The following is a 20,574-nucleotide window of genomic DNA, read 5'->3' on the forward strand; positions in this document are numbered from 1 at the left end:
TCAATAATATAAAAATAATAAGATAAATCGCATAAGAAATATGCGATTTCTTCTGGTCTCGATATATCCTAAACTAAGCAATTCATTATCAACTTTTTGAAACTTTTCCTTGTGATGGGCGTTAGGTTTGTTAGGCATCTCTCATTAAGTGTTCGACACGTCCTCACGAACCAGTTACGTGAGACATCCTGTATAACAATAACATTATTAAATATGATATACAATGTGTCCGTAAAGTAACGGATTTAGGCGATAAAATAATTATAAACGGTTTATGAAAAAATACCTGAAACGGGTCTAAACATTTAAATTTTTTGCAATTTTTTAATGTTTATTTCAATTTTTTTCCGCCATTTTTAAATGAGTTTTTTATTACCCCATTTTTATTACGGCATATGAAAGAGGATGTTTTTCTGAATTTAGTACAGTCAATATTACGTTCAATATTGGTTACATAAGAAAATTTTCGAGAAAAATTACTTTAAAGTTTAACTCAAATTTGTTGATATGATAAAAAGAGCAGTAGCCATAATACTTCGTAATGTATTACGAAGATATTCAATGTTTTAAAAATTTAAGACACAACTTTGAAAGTTTATAACTCCTCAGGGGTACAACTTAGTATAGAGATAAGTTACGTTAAATCATCTTAATTTATTGTCATGTTCCTGCTCTGTGTCGGTTCTTGTGTGAATAACCCTGTATATTGATCGTGTGATGGCTGTTTTAATCACTGAGCCACCGACCGAGGTGCAGCAATGTGATGATTAGTTTCGGGTTGATATAATCTTAATTAATCTAAAGATCTACAACTTCTCCTTTTAAAGTCAAGGCCACTCGCTACTGATGCGTTACAATATGACGACCACTACATTTTTTACTGTAACTAAAGTCGAGGCCACTTACGACCAAAGCGCAGCAATGAGATGATTAGTTTCAGGTTGATATAATCTTAATCATTGAGCCTCAATCGCAGCCGTTTAACAACTACAATGTAAGCATGTTTAGTGTAAGGAATGGGTTGTAGAAACTCACTTTTTATAGTGCCTTCTATAAAAAGGCTATAATTGTCTGTTTTGTTGTATATTACGATAATTTCACCGAATCAATAAGGATTATAGATAGAGTTTGAATAATCACTAATTCCATGTCATAAATACAGAAAAGCGCGTATCTAATCTCTCTAAATTTATTGTCGACAGTTATTGACTTTATTGTTAAAGAGGTGTAAATCTAATACCATAACGTAGTAAAGCCTTATTTCTTTTTTGTTATCTTAAACAATTTATTTATGTACTTAGTGTATTTAGTTGTTTTGCAAAGGTATTGCAATATTAAACTACATACCTATATAACATTAAACTGTAATTTTGTTTTACATTTAATTTTGATACGCGATGGAGAAAGTACTATTTAGTTCAAAATTGTACGCGGATAATAATTTGAGTGCAGTGGATCATGCCCGTAGTTTTCTTGAGAATTACAAAGATTTTTTCCATTGGGCGAATTCGGAAGACATATTAGAAGTTGGTTGTTCAAACGGACGAATTACGAAAGAAATACTTTATCCATTCGTTAAAAAACATCTTAATTGTTTAATTGGTGCCGATATTTGTCCTGAAGCTATACAAATAGCGAATGAAACTAACAATCTTATGAATTTATCGTTTGAAACAATGGATATAACCGACTTGGATCTATGTTATAAATACAAGGAACGATTTAATCATATCTTTGCGCTTTATTTGTTTCATGTTGTGGAACGATCTGATTTGTAGGTTATTGTTTTATTATTTAACTTATTAAAACATTTTTAAGATATTTTTTAGATGGTCTACAAATGTCTTTCAAATGTTGAAACCCAATGGACAATTATTTTTTTCTGTAATAGCAAACGAAGATAATTTTGCTAATAAATGTTTGTCCGCTCAACAAAGTGATAACACAAAACCTTGGTATAAATACATAAAAGATTTGCGGTTATACTTCGTGGATTACGGTCCAACACCAAAAGAAACAATAACAAATATTTTAGAAGGAGCTGGTTTTATCATTGATAAAATTGACTTGTATCATGATGCATTATTGCACTATCCGAATACAGATGTTATGAGAAGTATGACAAAGATTTTCTCTTATCACTAGAAATTTACACTCATATTCTTATAATCCAGGTACTTTTTTGAGCACCAATCCATTTTATTCGCACATCCCAGACGAATTGAAAGCACCATATTTTGAAGACTACGTAAACAAATTGCTTGATTATGTAACTTATGAAAATGGAATGTATACAATAAAATTTGATGTATTGACTGTGTTGGCAACAAAATATGACTCTAAACACATTTAAACAGTAAAAATTAATTCAGTAATTAGAGAAAATTATTTATTTGTCCTCCATTATGTAAACATTCACAAATAATCCATAACCCAACCCAAACTTTTTTTAAAGAGAAGATTAGGAAAAGTCATATCGACTATATTTTTAAGAATCATTATATGATGTATATGTTATGTTGTAACTTAAATGTTTTTAATATAAGTACGAAGGCTTTCACGGCCGGTGTGAATTAAACTAAAATTAGAACTAAAACTAGAACTAACACTAGAAACTTTCGGGTTTTGCCGTGCGTCTTTTAATAAAAGGTTTGACGTTTCGGATGCCATGTCGCAACCTTCTTCAGAAACTGGCTCGAAGTGGTTTCTGAAGAAGGTTGCACGGGGAAGTATACTGGTCTACAAGCAAGAATCAAGGAGAAATGTGAATTTGCCACCTTTGTACCATGTGCGGGACATTCACTAAACTTAGTAGGTGTACATGCTGCTGGGTGTGTATCGGAGGCAACAAAGTTTTTTGAAATGGTTCAGAAAGTGTACAACTTTTTTTCGGGCTCTACTCATCGATGGAATATATTGACAGAACATTTAGGTTCAAAAAAAAGTTGTTAAAAGTCTTTCACGAACCAAATGGTCAGCCCAACCAGATGCAGTAAGCGCCTTGCATGAAGGTCATGAACAAGTTATAGAAGCTTTGATATCCATCGCAAAAGATACAGAACAGGCACGAGAAACTAGAGACGAAGCACTTAGTCTGTCCAGTAAAATGGAAAAACTAGAATATATTATACTAACGGAAATTTGGAACTGTATATTAGAAAGAATAGACAAAATAAGTAATTATCTTCAGAAAGAAACAATAGCACTGGACGTTGCAACTAATATGTTTACTTCACTTGATGATTTTATTATTAACCTCAGGAATAAATTTGATTACTTCGAATCGTCTGCCAAAGAAAGAAACCCGGAATCTGACTACCTCAAAGGACCTATCTCAAAAAACAAAACGCAGAATTTCTCGCCAGAGTTTTTTTGATGGCTCTGCGCCGTCAGTCCAACTGACTGGAAGAGAGAAATTTAAAATAGAAACCTTTCTTCCCATATTGTCAAATTTATAAACCAAAATTAACACGAAATTTTCAAAAATTGATATCAACTCTATTTTTTAGAATCTTGATATGATATGTAAAATAAATTGAAGCTTAAAGATTATATTTTATATGATATAAAAACTATAAAATAATATTACATGTATAGTATATGAGATATTATAAAAATGAATTATTGTCATCATGAGAAAATTCTACTACGAGAAGGATTTAAACTTACGAATTACGGGCTCTAATATCACTTCAATTAACAGCAATGAATAATTTTACAGGGATACAGCTCCAGTATCTCTGTAAAATTATTGTCGAATAGTTATTAAAACATTTTTAGTAAAATTTACGTAAAATTAAGCTATCTAACCAACTAATATAATATTGGTATTTCTTTAAAATAAAGAAGCTTGCATCCATTTCCGGTATTACCGGAAGTAAAATTTTGGAAAATACTAAATCTTACCAAATTATTGCAAATTTTCTAAATTTTAAATTTTAGTAGATTTTACTAGACTTGTACAATTCTGCTACATTTTTATATATTTTCAACGTTACTTCCATTCGATAATTATGTACATTGTATTTATTATTAATATTATTTACATTAAAGACGAAGATGATACAGCATATCAAACACAAGTAGATTTGATTTTTCAAACTTGTTTTCTTGAAAATTGTAAACGATACAAAAAACTTTCGCGTATAACTTCCTTAGAATTAATGTATCTAACTACTAAAGCAGTCGTTTTCGGTAGAAGTGGAAGTTATATAACGCTACTACTCTCAAAATATAGGCCCCTTTACCGTATATCGATTTGGCAAATACCAAATTCTTCGCTACTATATAGTTCCTCTATAAAACAATTTAAATATACGTTTAGGAATTTCTGGTCACGTAATTTCACGAAAAAATGTGAAATAATATACGTATGTCTAATGTCTTGCACAAAGTTTTATAGTAGTATTCTTCGTTGAAGTCCTAATTTATATGAAAAGAAAATGAGTATGAATTTAAGTAAAGTACTACTCGAAGTAGTACTACGGAAGTAGTACTTTACTTACTACTTCGGGTTGACGCATTTAATTCAAATTTTGTCACAACATTTCTCTTTAATTGCTCTCTAATTGCTAACAGCAAAATAATATTTTTGATCGGGTTTCTTGCCAGCCGGACCACTGTGTGCTGGGGCCTAAGTGCTTTGATGGAATTCACAACCACGTGAAGCTACATATATACAAAAATTTAAACTGCGATCAAGAAACACCACAACTAACATCAAGTAGACTGAAAACATAAAGGCGGCTATAAATTTAGTTTAGCTAACCCTTAGCTACAAATTCATTCGTTACGTTTCATTAATTAAGATTCGAGAAGTAGCCAGAGTTATTAATGTTGCCCGAAATTCCCGAAACATCCCATCCCGTGCATAATTTTAACGTATTATGAAACAATTAGGTAGGGCTGGAGAGTTTCAACAGAGAAAAATTCGGCTCACGCAAACCACATTGTGTGATGTATTATCATCATCCATCAATCAACGTTTATAATCAACGATCGTAATAATCCACATATTTCTTCTCGTGCTATTTCTCGAGGAGAATTTAGAAACATAGAATTTTATTGTAAAGTGAAGCTTATTTGTTGTGCGTGTTTGTTTGAAGTAATTATTTGACATTTTTATCCACAAATACACGCTAAATAAATAATGTTTGGAATAAAAGTTGTTTATTTTGTCATGGAGAACAAGCACAGGTAGGTATAAGTATAGTTAAATAAGTATACAACATTGATCTCTGGTTGCTTCTCCATAAACGAAAAACATTTAATTTTTTTCATCAATCGTATGCCTTTCCATGCTTACTTATTGAAACGTAACTAATGAATATATTGCTAGAGCAAATTTTGACAGATATGGGTATTAAAACAACTGCCACCTGTTATTGCCGCCTCAATATTTCCAGCCTACTTGATGTTAATTGTGGTGTTTTCTAGGTGTATTGTGAATTTTTATAATGCGAAATATTCATTAAATAAAAAAAATGTTTCAATTAAAAGTTATCTACTTTGTCACGGAAAATCGCATAGTGATGAAAAAATATATGTATCCATTTAAAAAAACTTAGTTAACACTTGAAATACATAGATGGGGTTTCTAAAATGCAATGAAAACCATATAGAATATTTTCCCCCTTCATATGATGAAAGTTTTATTTGAAACATTTCTCTATACAAATGATAGTTTATGAGTTATAAGGTCGTCTCAATTTAAATGCCTCACCAAACTAAACGACAGTCGACATAACTCGAAATTATGTCGACAATTATCAAATCTCCTATTTTCTATTAAAACTGTAATAAGCTATGTTAAAATCTGGTAATTATATGTAATTTGTCTGATTCTGAACCATTTCACTGGTCATTTTTATTACGAGAATCCTTATATTTGCCTTATACAGGCTGTCCGGTATCTTCCGCATCAGAGCATTATACGGTTGTAGGATACATTATTCTGAAGCGATCTTTCTAATAAATTTTTTTCGAAATATTTATAATAACCGCACGGGAACTATTTTTCGACGTCCAATGGCAAATCGTAAATCAGATTAAGGTAATCGGCCCAACCCTCGGCCGGACCGCCGCGCCGCGCCGATCAAAACACGTTTCTCACGTGTACTTACCAATAGATTCGACACGGGAAGAGAAATAAACTTTTTCGGTGAACCAAAGTTGTCCGCTATTAAAATGAAATGAATTTTTATTAATTATTCAATAACTATAAGAAATATACCCGACAAACTATATATATTTGTTATCAGAAGAAAATAACAAATTATTTTAGGTCATAGCCAACTATGGTTTCTATTTAAAAAAATAAAGTTACGTCTAAAATCTCGAAAATAAAAGATGGGAAAAAATTCTACGTACGCCACTGAATTCTTAGTAAAAGTTGTCCATATAATGTTTTATTTATAATACTCCATCTTATACGTATACAGGATGTCCGGTATCTTCCGCATCAGAGCATTATACGGTTAATGTTTTATTTATAATACTCCATCTTTGATAATAAGTGAGATATTCGCGATTGTCGTTTTCGCAAAATTTTCACTTTTTGCCGATAGGGCGAAAACAAAAGACGATAGCTGTTCGGAGTTTTCGCTATTAGCATTTTCTCGAGAATCGAGTTCATGACATGTAAGCTACTTTTTTTCTATCTCTTTTAGTTTCGGAGATAGCCTATGCGGACATCGAAATTGGGACACCTGTACATAGTTGTGCAGCTGTTCTTTGTTCTGATGAAAAAATAAATTATATTAGAGCTAACCTACCTGTTAATGTAGTTGCCTACACAACAATAGACAGTAAATTCTCCGACAGGTCTATAAGACATCAATAGAAATAGTATCTACCCCTTCGTTATATAACCCGAAATAAATGAGAAAAACACATTTATGGCAATAATAAGGAAATAGAACGTTAGGAAAAGGACTAAAAATGCACCTAAAAGGCGATTAGACATAAGGCGACATAAGTTAATCTAAAAAAGAATAGAAAAGAAAAATCACAATAAAAAAGTCAAAGAGAAGCTCTGAAAAGAAACAACATTGATATAAGTCCAGATAAAAATGAATAGATTTTTTGTTAGATTTAATTGATCTGATAGATAGGCAACCAAGACTGCGTTTACTTTAATACAAATATTGAACGTGCTACTTTAAATAAAGTATACGACTTCGTGACTGTGATATTACAAACGCGAACGAATAAAGTTTTATTCAATTTTTGTGTTTAATTCGGCTAAATATAAAGAAAAATAAAATAAAGTTTCAATTAAGTTTTCTACTAATAAATGACAGTTCGACGTGGGATGGTATCTAAAATAAGCTTATAAATAGATAGTGTTTATAAAATAGTATACGGTACGAAAATGTGTTTGTAGAAGTAAATATATTTGAACTTTTTTATTTTATATTTTAATAAAGCAATATCCAGAATGTCCTATTAAAAGAACAATTACTTATAAAAGTATTTGATACTATCCTTTTTGAAATTTAAAGAAAAAAATTTTATTTATTCCATTAAAAAAAATTTCATAAGATCGCCTATTAACATTCCAGTAGGAATTTGAACCGAGACTAAAATTACGACATCTACTTTACCACTATCTATGATTACGAAACCTTCAAAGATAATGTTTTAAATTGCTTACAGATTATCATTTTTTATCTAACATCACAATAATTTCAACAACTACAAACCAGTAATAATCTGAATAAGACAACATCATGAGTGATCTAATAGTAAACGTTCAACAAGGTAAAATTCGTGGAAAATTAGTTGAGGGATTTAAAGGTATTAAATTCCGCGCGTTTCTTGGAATACCATACGCGAAACCTCCGTTGGGAAATTTAAGATTTAAGGTAACTAAATAAAATCGAATCAAATGTTTATATTAATTAATTTAAAAAATGTTTTGGTGATTAGGCTCCTTTACCAGCTGAAAAATGGTCAGGCATAAAAGACTGTATAGAAGACAATCCAGGATGTTATTCCAAAGATCTTATCTACCAAACTTTAGCCGGTTCTGAAGATTGTTTAACATTAAATGTTTTTACACAAGAGGTGCAAATATTAAAAAGAAACATTTAAATTTATATAAAAGAAAAATATTTTTATAAAATTACAGCAATCCAAAACAACATCGTTAAAACCTGTTATGGTTTGGATTCATGGTGGCGCCTATACAGCCGGATCATCAAAATCGGACGTTTATGGACCAGATTTTTTAATAACAGAAAACGTAATCTTAGTTACAATAAATTATAGATTGGGTCTTCTTGGATTTTTAACATTTGATGACCCAACTTTGGAAGTACCAGGAAATGCCGGATTAAAAGATCAAGTTTTAGCATTACAATGGGTTCAAGACAACATAAAAAATTTCGGTGGTGATCCAAACAACGTAACAATCTTCGGGGAAAGTGCTGGGGGCACTTCAATACATTATTTAATGTTATCACCAATGGCTAAAGGGTTATTTCATAAAGCCATAGCTCAGAGTGGATGTTGTTTAGTTCCTTGGGCAGTTTCTAGAAATCCTTTGTATATTTTAGCTGAAATTCTCGGGTTACCTTTTAAAACCGATCAGGAACTTTTTAAATATTTCCAAGAGTTACCTGTTGAAAAACTTTTTGAAGCACAAGAACAAATACCGGATGTAAGTGTTTATATCGAATGGAGAAATTAAAATTATTTGTGATCTTTTTGATTTATAGGATTATAAATCCCATGTAATGAGAGCTTTAGGTCCAATTATTGAAAAACCTTATAAAAATCAGGTTAATTTTATAACTGAACATCCCTTAGATATAATTAAAAAAGGTACTTTCAACAAAGTACCTTTTATGCTTGGGTTCACGTCTATGGAAGGATTTTTTTATCAGATGGTTGAAATGCGACATGGAAAAAGTACTTTAGTAAATAATTTTGAAGAAGCTATCCCCAATACCTTTAATATTCAATTGGGAACTGATAAATCTAGGGGAATAGCTAAGAAAATTAAAGAATTTTATTATAAAAATGAAGAACCAACCGAAGAAAATAAAGAAAAATTCTTTTTGGTAGGTGTTGTTCTTATGTTTTTAAATACTTTGTAGAAACAGATTTTAGATGCAAACCGATTTATTTTTCGTTCATGGTATTTACCAAAGTGCGAGGTACCACTCTAAATATCACCCCGTATATTTATATAAATTTTCAGTTGATGGTTTATTAAATTTATATAAAACATTTATGGGGATAACACTACCAGGTAAATTAATCTAAGAACGACCGTGTTTATAGTAATAATTAATTTTTAGGAGCTGCCCATGCTGATGAAATTGGTTACTTATTCAAACTTTTCTTAACACCAGAAGATTTAGAACTTGACAGCATGGAATACAAAACAATTAAGAGGATGACAAAGCTCTGGGCAACGTTTGCAAAAACGGGAAATCCAAACCCTACAGAAAAAGATGAATACATCAATGATATTAACTGGAAACCGGTTGAAAATAACCAAATAAATTATTTAGATATTGGACCAGAATTAAAAACATATGTTAATCCTGAAAAAGAAAGAATGGAATTTTGGAATAATATTCAAGAAATCTGCGAAACTAATTCAAAATTGTGATAAAAAAATTAATTGTCAATCATTGAACATTAAATAAAATGAATTGGCGAAATTTGTTTTTTTTTCATACATTGATTTTTTCATTCAATTTAATTGAAGTAATTTTTTATCTAATTGCATTATCATCACTTAACAACTTCAAAGTCCAAAAATTACACAACGTTTTAGATCCATCGTTTTACGATGAATCGTAAACATAAGATAAAACACTTAATACAAAAAAAATGTTCAACAGCTTAAAATCTCGTTATTTCTCCTCAAATCGTATTAAAATCGTCGCGACTAAAGATCGACATGAATACAATTGTTCGAACACAACACGGTTTAGTTAAAGGAACAACATCTTTGGATTACGACGAAGAATTATTTTACTGTTTCTATGGAATTCCATACGGAAAACCTCCGATTGGTGAACTTAGATTTAAAGTAAATATATTAAAAATAAATTAAAATTTGTTTTAAATAATGTGTAATTTTTAGGCACCCGTAGATATTGAAAATTGGACAGGAGTTAAAGATTGCACTGAAGTTAAGGATGGATGCTTTTCAAGGCATATATTTACTATGAAATTTACAGGATCTGAGGATTGTTTACATTTAAATGTTTATACTAAAGAGGTAAAAATTTGGAAAGGTACCATAACTATTCCTTTAATGTCACTTTCAGTATACCATTAAAACACAATAGCTACAATACATAATATACCGGTGTCCCGATACGGGTACGAAGCGGCTGTATCTCGACAATGATAAGAATTAGGGCCTAGAGGTTTGGACAAAAATTATTATTGACAAAGAGGGCAAGGGAAATATCTGGAAATTATTTTGAAGATCGTAATCCGACCGCTAGGGGTTATATAGTAACTACCATAAAGAAATATAACATTCCCGCTATCTCGAAAAGTTAGATGATGAGTTTGACATCATTTGACAGCTTAGATAATACGGCATCGTTTTTGTTTTGCGACATTTCTCATATCTGTCATAATAAGGGAGGCCAGTACTTTTCAAATATTTACATTTTAATATCTTCTGAACCATTCAAAAGATTGGAATAGTTTTCGTCTTGTTTGAAAGAGTATTTTATGTTCATTTAAAAGTTATTTCAGTGAGACGTTTGGTTTAAGACAAACAAGCTAGAGGGCGTTATCTGCAGCAATTACATATATTTCTGATCTTTAAGGAAATATTACAAACTCGAATGCCTTTAATCGGAATCAATTATCTTATGGAGAAAAACAAATCACATAACAAATATAACAATAAGACATCTCTTTAAAGTCGCGAAAACAATTGTCTACAAGATTCTTCAAGAGAATAATGTGAATCTCAACCACATTGTTTTACATCAGGCCTTAACCCTAGGATACTTAACCAATAAAATATCGTCATTTACGTAATCCGGGCTTCTGAGACCCGTTATATAAAATCACGTGTAGTCAGAACAGAAACAAAGTTATTGAAGTAAAACTTTATTTATTTATACATATGTACGTTACAAACGTGAGGTTAAATATGAAAGCGAAATAATTGTTAAAAAAACATTATTGTTTATTGTTTTTAGGGATTAGAGAAGCATTTAGTGCACATTCTAATACTATGCTCATTACAGATATTATTTTTACAAGTAATACATATCATTGTGCTTTTACGATCAATACTTGCGGGACATACTGAGCATCTTTTTCTCTTAATTGTTGCACTTGTGTGAGCGGCTGGCGGACCACATATATCAATAAATCTGCTCATACACTCCCGGACAGTACGCCGTAGGTTAGGGTTAGTAGATCTTCTCTGCATATGTGGTATCACTAGTTCCTTCGCTAAATCTTTCAAAAACATTCTGCGTTTGTGAGTCACTCCTATGTTGTAGTTTGGATGTAGGCTATGTTAGGCTTATGTCAGGCTATGTTGCATTGAGTGCAACATGAAATTGTCTATCGTGAGATTGCGACCAGAATTATAAATGCCACGCACGAGAGTTTGTACTACTTCAAGCCCCAGGTTTTTATGTGGAGGTTCTCCGGGCTGGCGACCAACATAAACTAAACAATCCAAAGCATAACCAGACGTAGATTGACACATCCAAAATATTTTAAGTCCATATTTTGCCGGTTTACTTGGCATATATTGAACGAATGCGCATCTACCTCTAAACCCAACGAGTTGTTCATCAATAGTTACATTAGTATCAGGTATGACGCAGGTTTTGCATTGCTGAATGAATAAATCCCAAATGTAGGACACCATTGCTAAGTTATCGGTTTCCAAACGCGCATTCCGGTTTCTCTTGTCGTCAAATCTGACGAATCTTCGTATTTCTTCAAAGCGAAATATGGACATTGTGGCTCGGTATACAGGATTGGCAAATTCATCACAAAATAATTCTATCGCATGAACATCCCAGCTTCTATCAACTCCCGCATGTATAAATAAACCACAGAATGCAAGAAATTCATCAACAGTTACATCTTTCCACGGTTTTCCTTTTGCTACATAAACGCGTTTGCCCTCTAAATTAGTACAGTTCACAATTTCTTGTACAATAACTGGAGTTACAAATAACTGAAACGCTTCTGTTGGTGTTGCAGCCATATGTTTCCTTGCTAGTCCTGGCGCACGTCGAATAATGTTGTGTGGTTGAATTTTATTTTTTGCTGGAGGTTCCAAACTCATACCAGACCACTTGGAACAATGTAACCGCTCGTTGAAGGCTTACCAATATCATCAACATCATCCTCAGAATTATCGTCACCATGATCAGAACTGGAGCCAGAATACTCGTCAGGAACCAATTCGAAATTTCTATCTTCTGTGTCATCATTTTCTGCTTCTGACACATCACTTTCTTCAGAAGGTGATGAATTTCGTCATAACCGTTCACCAAATCTCACGCTTTTCACATTCCTTTTTGACGTCATTATCATATGTATCTCACAAGTTCACTCAATCCTACTTCTATTCCAACTGAATGAAAAACAGCTGCACCTACTTTTATACATCCAACAGTAATGCACGTTTTAACTTGCACAGACACGCACAATTTCGAGCAGCACTGTTTGAAAAATTATAATAACCCTCAACCTGTAATGAACAAGTTGAAACTTGTTCTATAGTAACTAGTAGTACACGGGCTTCGGAGGACGGTTATTGCAAATACGGGGTGCTAATGGAAACGATTTTTTTTTCGATTGCTAATTACACTTGAAAGTTTTCGAATCAAGTGCGTATTGAATAAAGATGTGTTTAGAGCATATCTAAATGCTCAAGCCGATTGAAATTATTTTACGAAAATTATGAGTAATTAAAATCTCGCCGGGTTTATGCATCCTAGGGTTAACAGATACCGATTCTGATACCAGACTAAACTGTTGTCATGGCTGCATTATTGCATTATGCATTATTGGTTCAAGCGGAACCTACATTGGACGTGGCAGATAGAGCATCAAAATCGCTGGAGTTTGAACGTATGAAGGGGTCTTATGAATTTGAACTGTGAAAGGACTCTTAACGGAGAACTGTTTTTGGAATTTTTAAACGTTTTCCTTTGCCCCTTTTAAAAAACGTCTTCTTGGAAACAAGAAGGATCATGTGATTCCAATTTGATGGCTTTCTGGCGCATTATGACTGAAATGTATGTCAGCATTTAGATGAGTAATATCTGCATGAGGTTATTAGAAGTAGAAGTCTATTTCCATAAGCAATGTGTTCGCCGGATCCATCTATCGATGTCCAGGGCTGAAACTTAAGCGGCGATTTTCTTCTACCGAAACTAAATTAAATAAATGTATCGAAATTGATGGAAGACATTTCGAACATTTGTGAGCTATTTTTGGCTAAAATTTGAACAATTCTACAATTTTGTTTTGTTGTCATTGTTTATGTTTCGTTATCCCGTTGGTCTTTAAACGCGCTTCAAAAGTAGTTTTATAGTAGTCCTAAACTTGGATAACTTGAAGTCTGTAGGTAATAACATTTTTGTGCTCTGTGATATGTTTGCCAAAGCAACTTGATCCGATTACGAATTTTTAACATTTTCTTCTATAATTCGAGGAACTATCGAGATATGGTTTTCACTCAAATTTAGCAAATTTTATGGCGACTATTGATCTGTCAAATAAATAGTACCGTTCCATTTAACTTTTTTCAATAATCACTAAAATATGTTATCACTGCAGATAACGCCTTCTAGCTTATTTGTTTAACTCAAACGGTTTTACAAAAAATAACTTTTCAAAGAAGAACTTTTTGGTCTTGTTTAGTTAAGTCAGTAATGCCTCCTTCTTTTCCTCTCCCACATAATTTCCTCTCCTCCCTCCATCCAGTATGCGCTCCCACTCCATACCATTCTCCCTCTAATAGTCACACCTCAGTATATGATTAAATTGATTAATTGTCTCCCAATCATCCTCACCATCCTCCCCTCATCCTCTGCCCAATATTTATTCTCCTTCTCTTCATTCCCGCACCTAAATCGCGCATTCATCCTTTTTTCCCTTCCTTCTAATCTCCTCCATCAAACACACCGGAATTTTCTCCGTCATTAAACCTTTGTACTTGTTACTTATATTATTGTACTTATCTTTATACTACCCTCCAACTCCTTCCGTAGTGTTGACTCTTCTCTCCTCCTTCTTTGTATCGTCTCTGTTGAGTACGCTGCTGTGATATAATATTCCCTTCTTTCTTGTTGTCCATACACCTCTACCTTACTCTTAATTTTTCTCCAAGACTCTCCCATAATCGCTCCTCTGCCTACTTCCACCCTCATCTTCTCCGGCTTCAACTCCTCTCTCACTATATAGTCTCCCTGCTCTCCTAGATCTTCTCCACCATACATTGTTACACTCCTCACCAATGCATTCAACATTATTTTCCGTTTGCATATATCCTTTCCAAATATTCAAGCTCTCCAGCTCCATCATCTACTTGCCTTTTAAGGTACATTAGATGGGACATTGACAATTATGATTTTGTGATTTCAGATGAATCTAACTAAAAGATAATTATTTTTTAATTGAATCTAATTTGATGAGGTTTTGAGTAATTTATTGAAATGAGCAACAATACAAAAGAAAAAGTGCTACCTATTTACAGAGAAACAATACTATTTATTACAAACATTAATTGTTATGTTTTTACATTTTGAAACAGTTATTCCAGATGAGTAAACATGTTATTGAAACTGACATTAATTCAAATCTATATATATATCAATCTTATTCATCTTTTATTAAGACAGTATCGTGTTTTCTGTTATAAATTATTATGTCTCTTGAGATGCTGGTCCATGTTTCATGCCATCTCTCAGATAGTGTGCCAGAAGGTCTATTCGATGTGGGCTTTTCATTCTTTACCCACATAGCCCATCCATCGTCCTCCATTCTCATCAACATAACCTCTCCAGTATCCTAGTCTTGATCTTGTGAATCTAATAACATCCTTGATATCTAGTTATTCTCGTGTTAGCACTTCTAATCTGGCCACGTAACGTCATTTCTCTAATCGATGCAATGTTCTCATTTCGAGATTTCCAACCACACCTTTTGTTTTGGAAGTCTTTATGTCTGTAATAGTTATTTATATTACAAGTGGGCTAGAAACATAATTACTGTACGAGTATAGAGAATTCTACGACGAGATCGTAGACTGAGACGTGTAATCACACGACTACTGTAATTATGCTCTAGCCCACGTGTGATATACAACATTTTATCTACGACTGCTAAAAATTACTTAAAAATTAATTTCTTTAAAAAGGTCAATTTTAACATTTATAAAAATATTTTGAAATGATTGTTGACAATTTTGAATTAATGTCAGTTTCAATAACATGTTTACTCATCTGGAATAACTATTTCAAAATGTAAAAACATAACAATTAATGTTTGTAATAAATAGTATTGTTTCTCTGTAAATAGGTAGCACTTTTTCTTTTGTATTGTTGCTCATTTCAATAAATTAAGTCTGTTCTGATTGGGCTAAAAATGCGTTACTTAATGAAACCAGGCAATGAACTTTATTACGTAACTCAAATCACCTCAAATGAGTGTGGTAATGATGACTTATCCAAGCAGTCGTAGATAATAGTATATTATTCAATAAGCGTATAATGGCGGCTATTACCCACTCAGATTACATGCAACTTCATCTTCATGGGCAACAGCCGCCATTATACGCAAGTTGAATACTATACTTTATATACAAATATTTAATTTTGAAAGAAAAAAATCAAAAAAAAAAAAAAAAACTTGATAGACATTTCAGACATAACCTCAATATAAGAAAGCTGTCATTTCTGTTATATTTTATTTTTTGATTAGTAGGTCGTGTCAGAACTGTGGAATAATGTAGATAAAATATATTACTAATTCGCCGTTCGTTCTGTGCTCATTAAGTTAACAAAACTAACCTTACACAACGTTCTTTCCCCGAGGTAATTGACATTTATAAATAAAACTATCCTAGGCTAACATTATTTCTCGGAGTAATGGACGTTTGTAAAAAACACCAACCTGAGCCCTTTGTGTTGTGTATTTTCCGGTGTATAACAGTAGCTAGTTTTAGTACCTAATCAATTTTATGCTATTTTTTACAGCCCTGTGGAGGTTTATATTTATAATTTATAGTATTTTAGATTTCCAACGACATTTACTCCTTCTTCTCGCCCTGTCATGTTGCCATAAGATCTGTCCGTGTTCCTAAACATGATCAACAATTCCTTGCATATCTATTGGATTTTACACTGGACAGATTGCTAGCTCAAACCACAAACTACCTTCCTTCATCCGGGCGCGGGACCGTCTGTGATAACAGGGGAACAGCTAAATCCATGACCATTACCATCATCATCTGTGCATGTTCTGTCCTCCCAAATTCTCCTCTATGCACCCTTATTCCGTGCAGTTGTCCTTTAGCCTCTAAATCCAACCTCTGAGATGTCCTTTGCGGTACTGTTCGTCGAGTACATAAAATATATTAAAGGCAAAGTGACAGGTATTCTTGGAAGAATAGCAATACTAAACGATACCTACTATGACAGTTCTAATTGTAGCGAATTAAATATGCCCTCGAATACTATTCTGTTGCTAACACTCAATTATTAAAGGTATAACTACATATCCTTTGTGTACTTATAAAATTAATGTAATTAAAAAAATATAATTTTAACTTAACATATAAATAATACATTCTTTTTTAATCATTTTTAGTTAAATGCAGAAGCAAAAAAGCCAGTTTTTGTGTGGATACACGGTGGTGCATTTGTAACCGGATCGGGAAATCCTGATGTTTTCGGACCAGAATTCTTAATAACCCAAAATATTGTTATAGTTACCTTAACATACAGATTAGGACCCTTAGGTACAACTTTTTTTTCATTACCCTTCCAATAAATCTAATTCAACACTCTTAATTTAGGATTTTTATGTTTGGAAGACACATCTTTAGAAGTTCCGGGAAATGCAGGAGTTAAAGACGTTTTAATGGGTCTGAAATGGGTTCATAAAAATATACGAAACTTCGGTGGTGATGATTCTAATATTACAATAGCCGGTCAAAGTGCAGGTGCTATAATGGTAAATTTCATGATGCTCTCTCCGTTAGCGAAAGGACTTTTTCATAAAGCGATTATGCAAAGTGCTTGTGCTTTGCAAAATTGGGCCCTTGGTAAAAGGGAAGGCGCTAAAGAACTTGCGGAAAGGTTGGGACTAAAAAGTGAATCTGAAAAAGAAATTTTAGAGTTTCTAAGAGGAGTTGAAGTTGAGAAATTGTTAAGAGCTAGTCAAAAAATTAGAATATTAAGAAACGTAGGTTAAAATAAAATGATACAAAGTTGAAATAATAACATCAACATTTTATTTTAGGATATGTATGGTGATAATATTATGTGTTATAATCCTGTTATTGAAAAACCAAATCCTGGAGCAGTTATTACGGAACCACCGTTGTTAAAAATTTTAAGAGGAGATTATAATAAAGTTCCATTGTTAATGGGATATACTTCAAATGAAGGGTTGTACGCCGACTTCTTAATAAAAGGGATGACAGTCTTAATTGATGATTTTGAAAAGATGGTTCCTCATACTTTGCAACTTCCAAAAGGCAGTGAAGCATCTAAAATGATAGCCGCAAAAATACAACAGTTTTTCTTTAAAGATTCACCAGCTACGATTGAACATAAAGATAAGTATATGAAAGTAAGAAATCTCTAAAAGTTGTAGATACAATTATAATTCTTTAATTTGAATTAATGTATACATATTTTTGTTTTAGATGGGTTCTGGATTATTCTTTTCTTACCCAGTTTATAGAATAGCAAGACATATGGTAGACAATTTAAACCACCCTATTTATTTTTATAGATTTTCTATTGATGCTAAATTAAATTTGTATAAACTTGCCAGAAAGTTTAAAGCAAACGGTAAACTGAAAAAAAATCATCAGAATTAATTAATGAAAATGAAACGAATTTTAGGAGCCTCTCATACCGATGATACCTGTTATCTATTTAAAACTATGTTCACCCCAGAAATATCACCAGGAAGTGTGGAAGATGTTGCAGTTCGAAAAATAACAAAACTTTGGGGAAATTTCATAAAATTCGGGAAACCTGTTTTGTCTAAAACTGATCCTGTCACTCAAATCGACTGGAAACCTATTCAAAAAGACGAATTTAACTTTGTGGATATACAAAACGACAGATTGGTACCTGGAAAAAATCCTGACGAAACATCTATGATATTTTGGGATGACATCTATAAATTAGATCCTTTATACGCAAAACATAAATTATAAAAAATCTCAATACAACCCAACTTTAAATCATTTTATAATACTTTTTAAATTTGTGATATTTATTATAAATTTGTTAACTTTTACTTTATTATTTATTTTTATTGTCCAAAATGACCGATTAGCTTTGGTTAAGATATTAATAAACATTGATGCCACCAGACATAATCAGTATTTCGAGTCTGCCCGAACATCTACCAATATACCGACATACGACTTAATCCATCGATTTTCATGAGCTTTTCATTCCGTTAACAATTCTAACGTATTACACTACCCTTTTTTTAATTGCATTTATATTGTCATAGTTTAACATAATGATGTAACCCGAAACTTTCTAGTTCTAGGTCTAGTATTAGTTCTAGCTTTAATTGTTATTCAGCAATATCGACAGGTGTATGTCGATATTCAGCTGACTTCGAAAAAATGGCTGTGTGTACCTGTGTATACAGGTGCCCGGAAATGACGTGTACAACGGAAGACCACAAGTACCTTAACCAAAAATATGATGATTTAACTAAACTTATCTATACAGGGTAATTCAAATTCGACCCCCACCATTGGGATCTCAGAAACCATAAGAGATACAAAAATGGTTAAATGGGGGCAAAGTTGCGTATCTTAGAGTTCATCATTTTCAACTAAGTTTTTGGATGAAAGTTAGTTGAAAACTTACTTTTGGCCGAAAAAGAAAACCATGACTTTTTCGTTTTTTGCCTATAACTTCCTAACTTTTAGTTTTTTCGTGAATCTGAAAAAACATTCTTAAGGCAACTTTTTAAGAAAAATGTCATGACACAACTAGAAATTTTCTCCGACGTTTCGTTTTCGTGAAACTATCATCAGGATTTTTTTTTTTGAATAATTCAATGTTTTTTAAATGAAATACATTGTGTGACATATCATAAAAATCAGAATCAATTATCCTATTATTTGGTGTGAAAATCAAATATGGCGTTCATAAGAAAAAATTATCCTGATGATAGTTTCACGAAAACGAAACGTCGGAGAAAATTTCTAGTTGTGTCATGACACTCATGACATTTTACATAAAAAGTTACCTTAAGAATGTTTTTTCAGATTCACGAAAAATAAAGAAGTTATAGGCAAAAAACGAAAAAATCATTTTTTTGTTTATCGGCCATATTTTAAAAACTAAAACGGCTAGATCCAAAAACTTAGTTGAAAAATGATGAGCTCTAAGATACGCAACTTAGCTCCCAATTAACCATTTCTGTATCTCTTATGGTTTCTGAGATCCCAATGATCGAATTTGAATTACCTGTAAAATTGCTTAGTTTAGTCGGTAGAAGGCCTTGAAAATTCATGAAGAATCAAAGATAAAACGCAAAACGAAAAATACGACTACCGCTGTCAAGTTTAAGTGACAAATTGTTTTTGTTTTTAAAATTAATTATACCTAGCCAACTATTAAAAAAACAGGTTTTTAGTTACCTTGCATCAATCATTCGCGCTTGTGAGGATTTACAAAATAATTTTTATGGTTCACCCAACTGAAATTTTGTAATAGAGAAAATAATTTCTAAATTGAAGTAAGAAAAAAAATTGTAGTGTTTATACAGGGGGTTAAAAAGATATGGATGCATAATTTATTGTTGCAAAGTTTTTAAACACCCTATAGTTTTCGAAATTAGAGTTTATTCCACAAAGAGCTGTAGTCTACTGATACAAACGCATGACCAAAAAATGAATAAAATCCATCGAGAATTTTTCAACTTATTTAAAAAAAAATTTAAAAAACATTATTTTTAAAGCCCTCTAGCTAAACTCTGGCTAAACTAAGCAATTTTGTATATAGATAAGTTGAGTTAAATCATCATATTTTTGGTCAAGGTACATGTGGTTTTGCGTTGTACACGTCATTTCCGGACACTTCTTAAATAGGAACCGCCATTTTTTGTTGCATTTATGGATTCTATGGTAAATTATGAGTATTTTTCATGAAGCATACCCTATGTCGATATTCAGCTGTCTTCGAAAAAATGACAGTTAATATATGATATTTATTTATAAAAAAATTAAGTGACCATAATACTGATAGGACAGGGATTTTACCCATTGTTATATTTGTTTCTACAGTAACTTTACTTTGATTTATTTAATAAACAACATTTAAATATCCTAAAATGCGTTTATCG

General features: G+C 32.1%; 3 protein-coding genes across 4 annotated transcripts; all 3 read left to right on the top strand.

Annotated features, from left to right (window-relative positions):
- Positions 1–402: 402 nt before the first annotated feature.
- Positions 403–2,375, top strand: LOC111415253 (juvenile hormone acid O-methyltransferase-like). Its single transcript, XM_023046834.2, has 3 exons — positions 403–1,774; positions 1,830–2,116; positions 2,175–2,375. The coding sequence occupies exons 1-3, from the start codon at positions 1,398–1,400 to the stop codon at positions 2,351–2,353; spliced, it is 843 nt and encodes a 280-aa protein (XP_022902602.2). The 5' UTR covers positions 403–1,397; the 3' UTR covers positions 2,354–2,375.
- A 4,796-nt stretch (positions 2,376–7,171) lies between these two features.
- LOC111415258 (esterase B1-like) lies at positions 7,172–9,674 on the top strand. 2 transcript variants are annotated; one of them, XM_023046840.2, is made up of 7 exons: positions 7,172–7,386; positions 7,657–7,865; positions 7,930–8,067; positions 8,132–8,662; positions 8,721–9,065; positions 9,115–9,256; positions 9,306–9,674. In XM_023046840.2, the coding sequence occupies exons 2-7, from the start codon at positions 7,731–7,733 to the stop codon at positions 9,620–9,622; spliced, it is 1,608 nt and encodes a 535-aa protein (XP_022902608.2). In that variant the 5' UTR covers positions 7,172–7,386; positions 7,657–7,730; the 3' UTR covers positions 9,623–9,674. The 2 variants fall into 2 exon arrangements, with proteins under 2 accessions (XP_022902608.2, XP_022902609.2); XM_023046841.2 differs by having other exon boundaries at positions 7,172–7,364.
- A 128-nt stretch (positions 9,675–9,802) lies between these two features.
- On the top strand, positions 9,803–18,501 carry LOC111415256 (esterase B1-like). Its single transcript, XM_023046838.2, has 7 exons — positions 9,803–10,048; positions 10,103–10,240; positions 16,834–16,984; positions 17,042–17,430; positions 17,488–17,820; positions 17,897–18,044; positions 18,099–18,501. Exons 1-7 carry the CDS (start codon positions 9,917–9,919, stop codon positions 18,416–18,418), a joined length of 1,611 nt encoding a protein of 536 aa, XP_022902606.2. The 5' UTR covers positions 9,803–9,916; the 3' UTR covers positions 18,419–18,501.
- The last annotated feature ends 2,073 nt before the right edge of the window (positions 18,502–20,574 follow it).

The sequence above is a fragment of the Onthophagus taurus genome, chromosome 7 (genome assembly GCF_036711975.1).
Source record: "Onthophagus taurus isolate NC chromosome 7, IU_Otau_3.0, whole genome shotgun sequence".
Classification (NCBI taxonomy): Eukaryota; Metazoa; Arthropoda; class Insecta; order Coleoptera; family Scarabaeidae; genus Onthophagus; species Onthophagus taurus.

Excerpts from the sequence above, each read along its gene's own strand:
- LOC111415256 (XM_023046838.2), top strand. The coding sequence starts at position 9,917 with ATGAATACAATTGTTCGAACACAACACGGTTTAGTTAAAGGAACAACA. Across the intron at positions 10,049-10,102 it reads TTGGTGAACTTAGATTTAAA|GCACCCGTAGATATTGAAAA; the intron begins GTAAATATATTA and ends TGTAATTTTTAG. Across the intron at positions 16,985-17,041 it reads ATACAGATTAGGACCCTTAG|GATTTTTATGTTTGGAAGAC; the intron begins GTACAACTTTTT and ends CTCTTAATTTAG.
- LOC111415253 (XM_023046834.2), top strand. The coding sequence starts at position 1,398 with ATGGAGAAAGTACTATTTAGTTCAAAATTGTACGCGGATAATAATTTG. Across the intron at positions 1,775-1,829 it reads GTTGTGGAACGATCTGATTT|ATGGTCTACAAATGTCTTTC; the intron begins GTAGGTTATTGT and ends GATATTTTTTAG. Across the intron at positions 2,117-2,174 it reads GAATACAGATGTTATGAGAA|GTACTTTTTTGAGCACCAAT; the intron begins GTATGACAAAGA and ends CTTATAATCCAG.
- LOC111415258 (XM_023046840.2), top strand. The coding sequence starts at position 7,731 with ATGAGTGATCTAATAGTAAACGTTCAACAAGGTAAAATTCGTGGAAAA. Across the intron at positions 8,663-8,720 it reads CACAAGAACAAATACCGGAT|GATTATAAATCCCATGTAAT; the intron begins GTAAGTGTTTAT and ends TTTGATTTATAG. Across the intron at positions 9,257-9,305 it reads TATGGGGATAACACTACCAG|GAGCTGCCCATGCTGATGAA; the intron begins GTAAATTAATCT and ends ATTAATTTTTAG.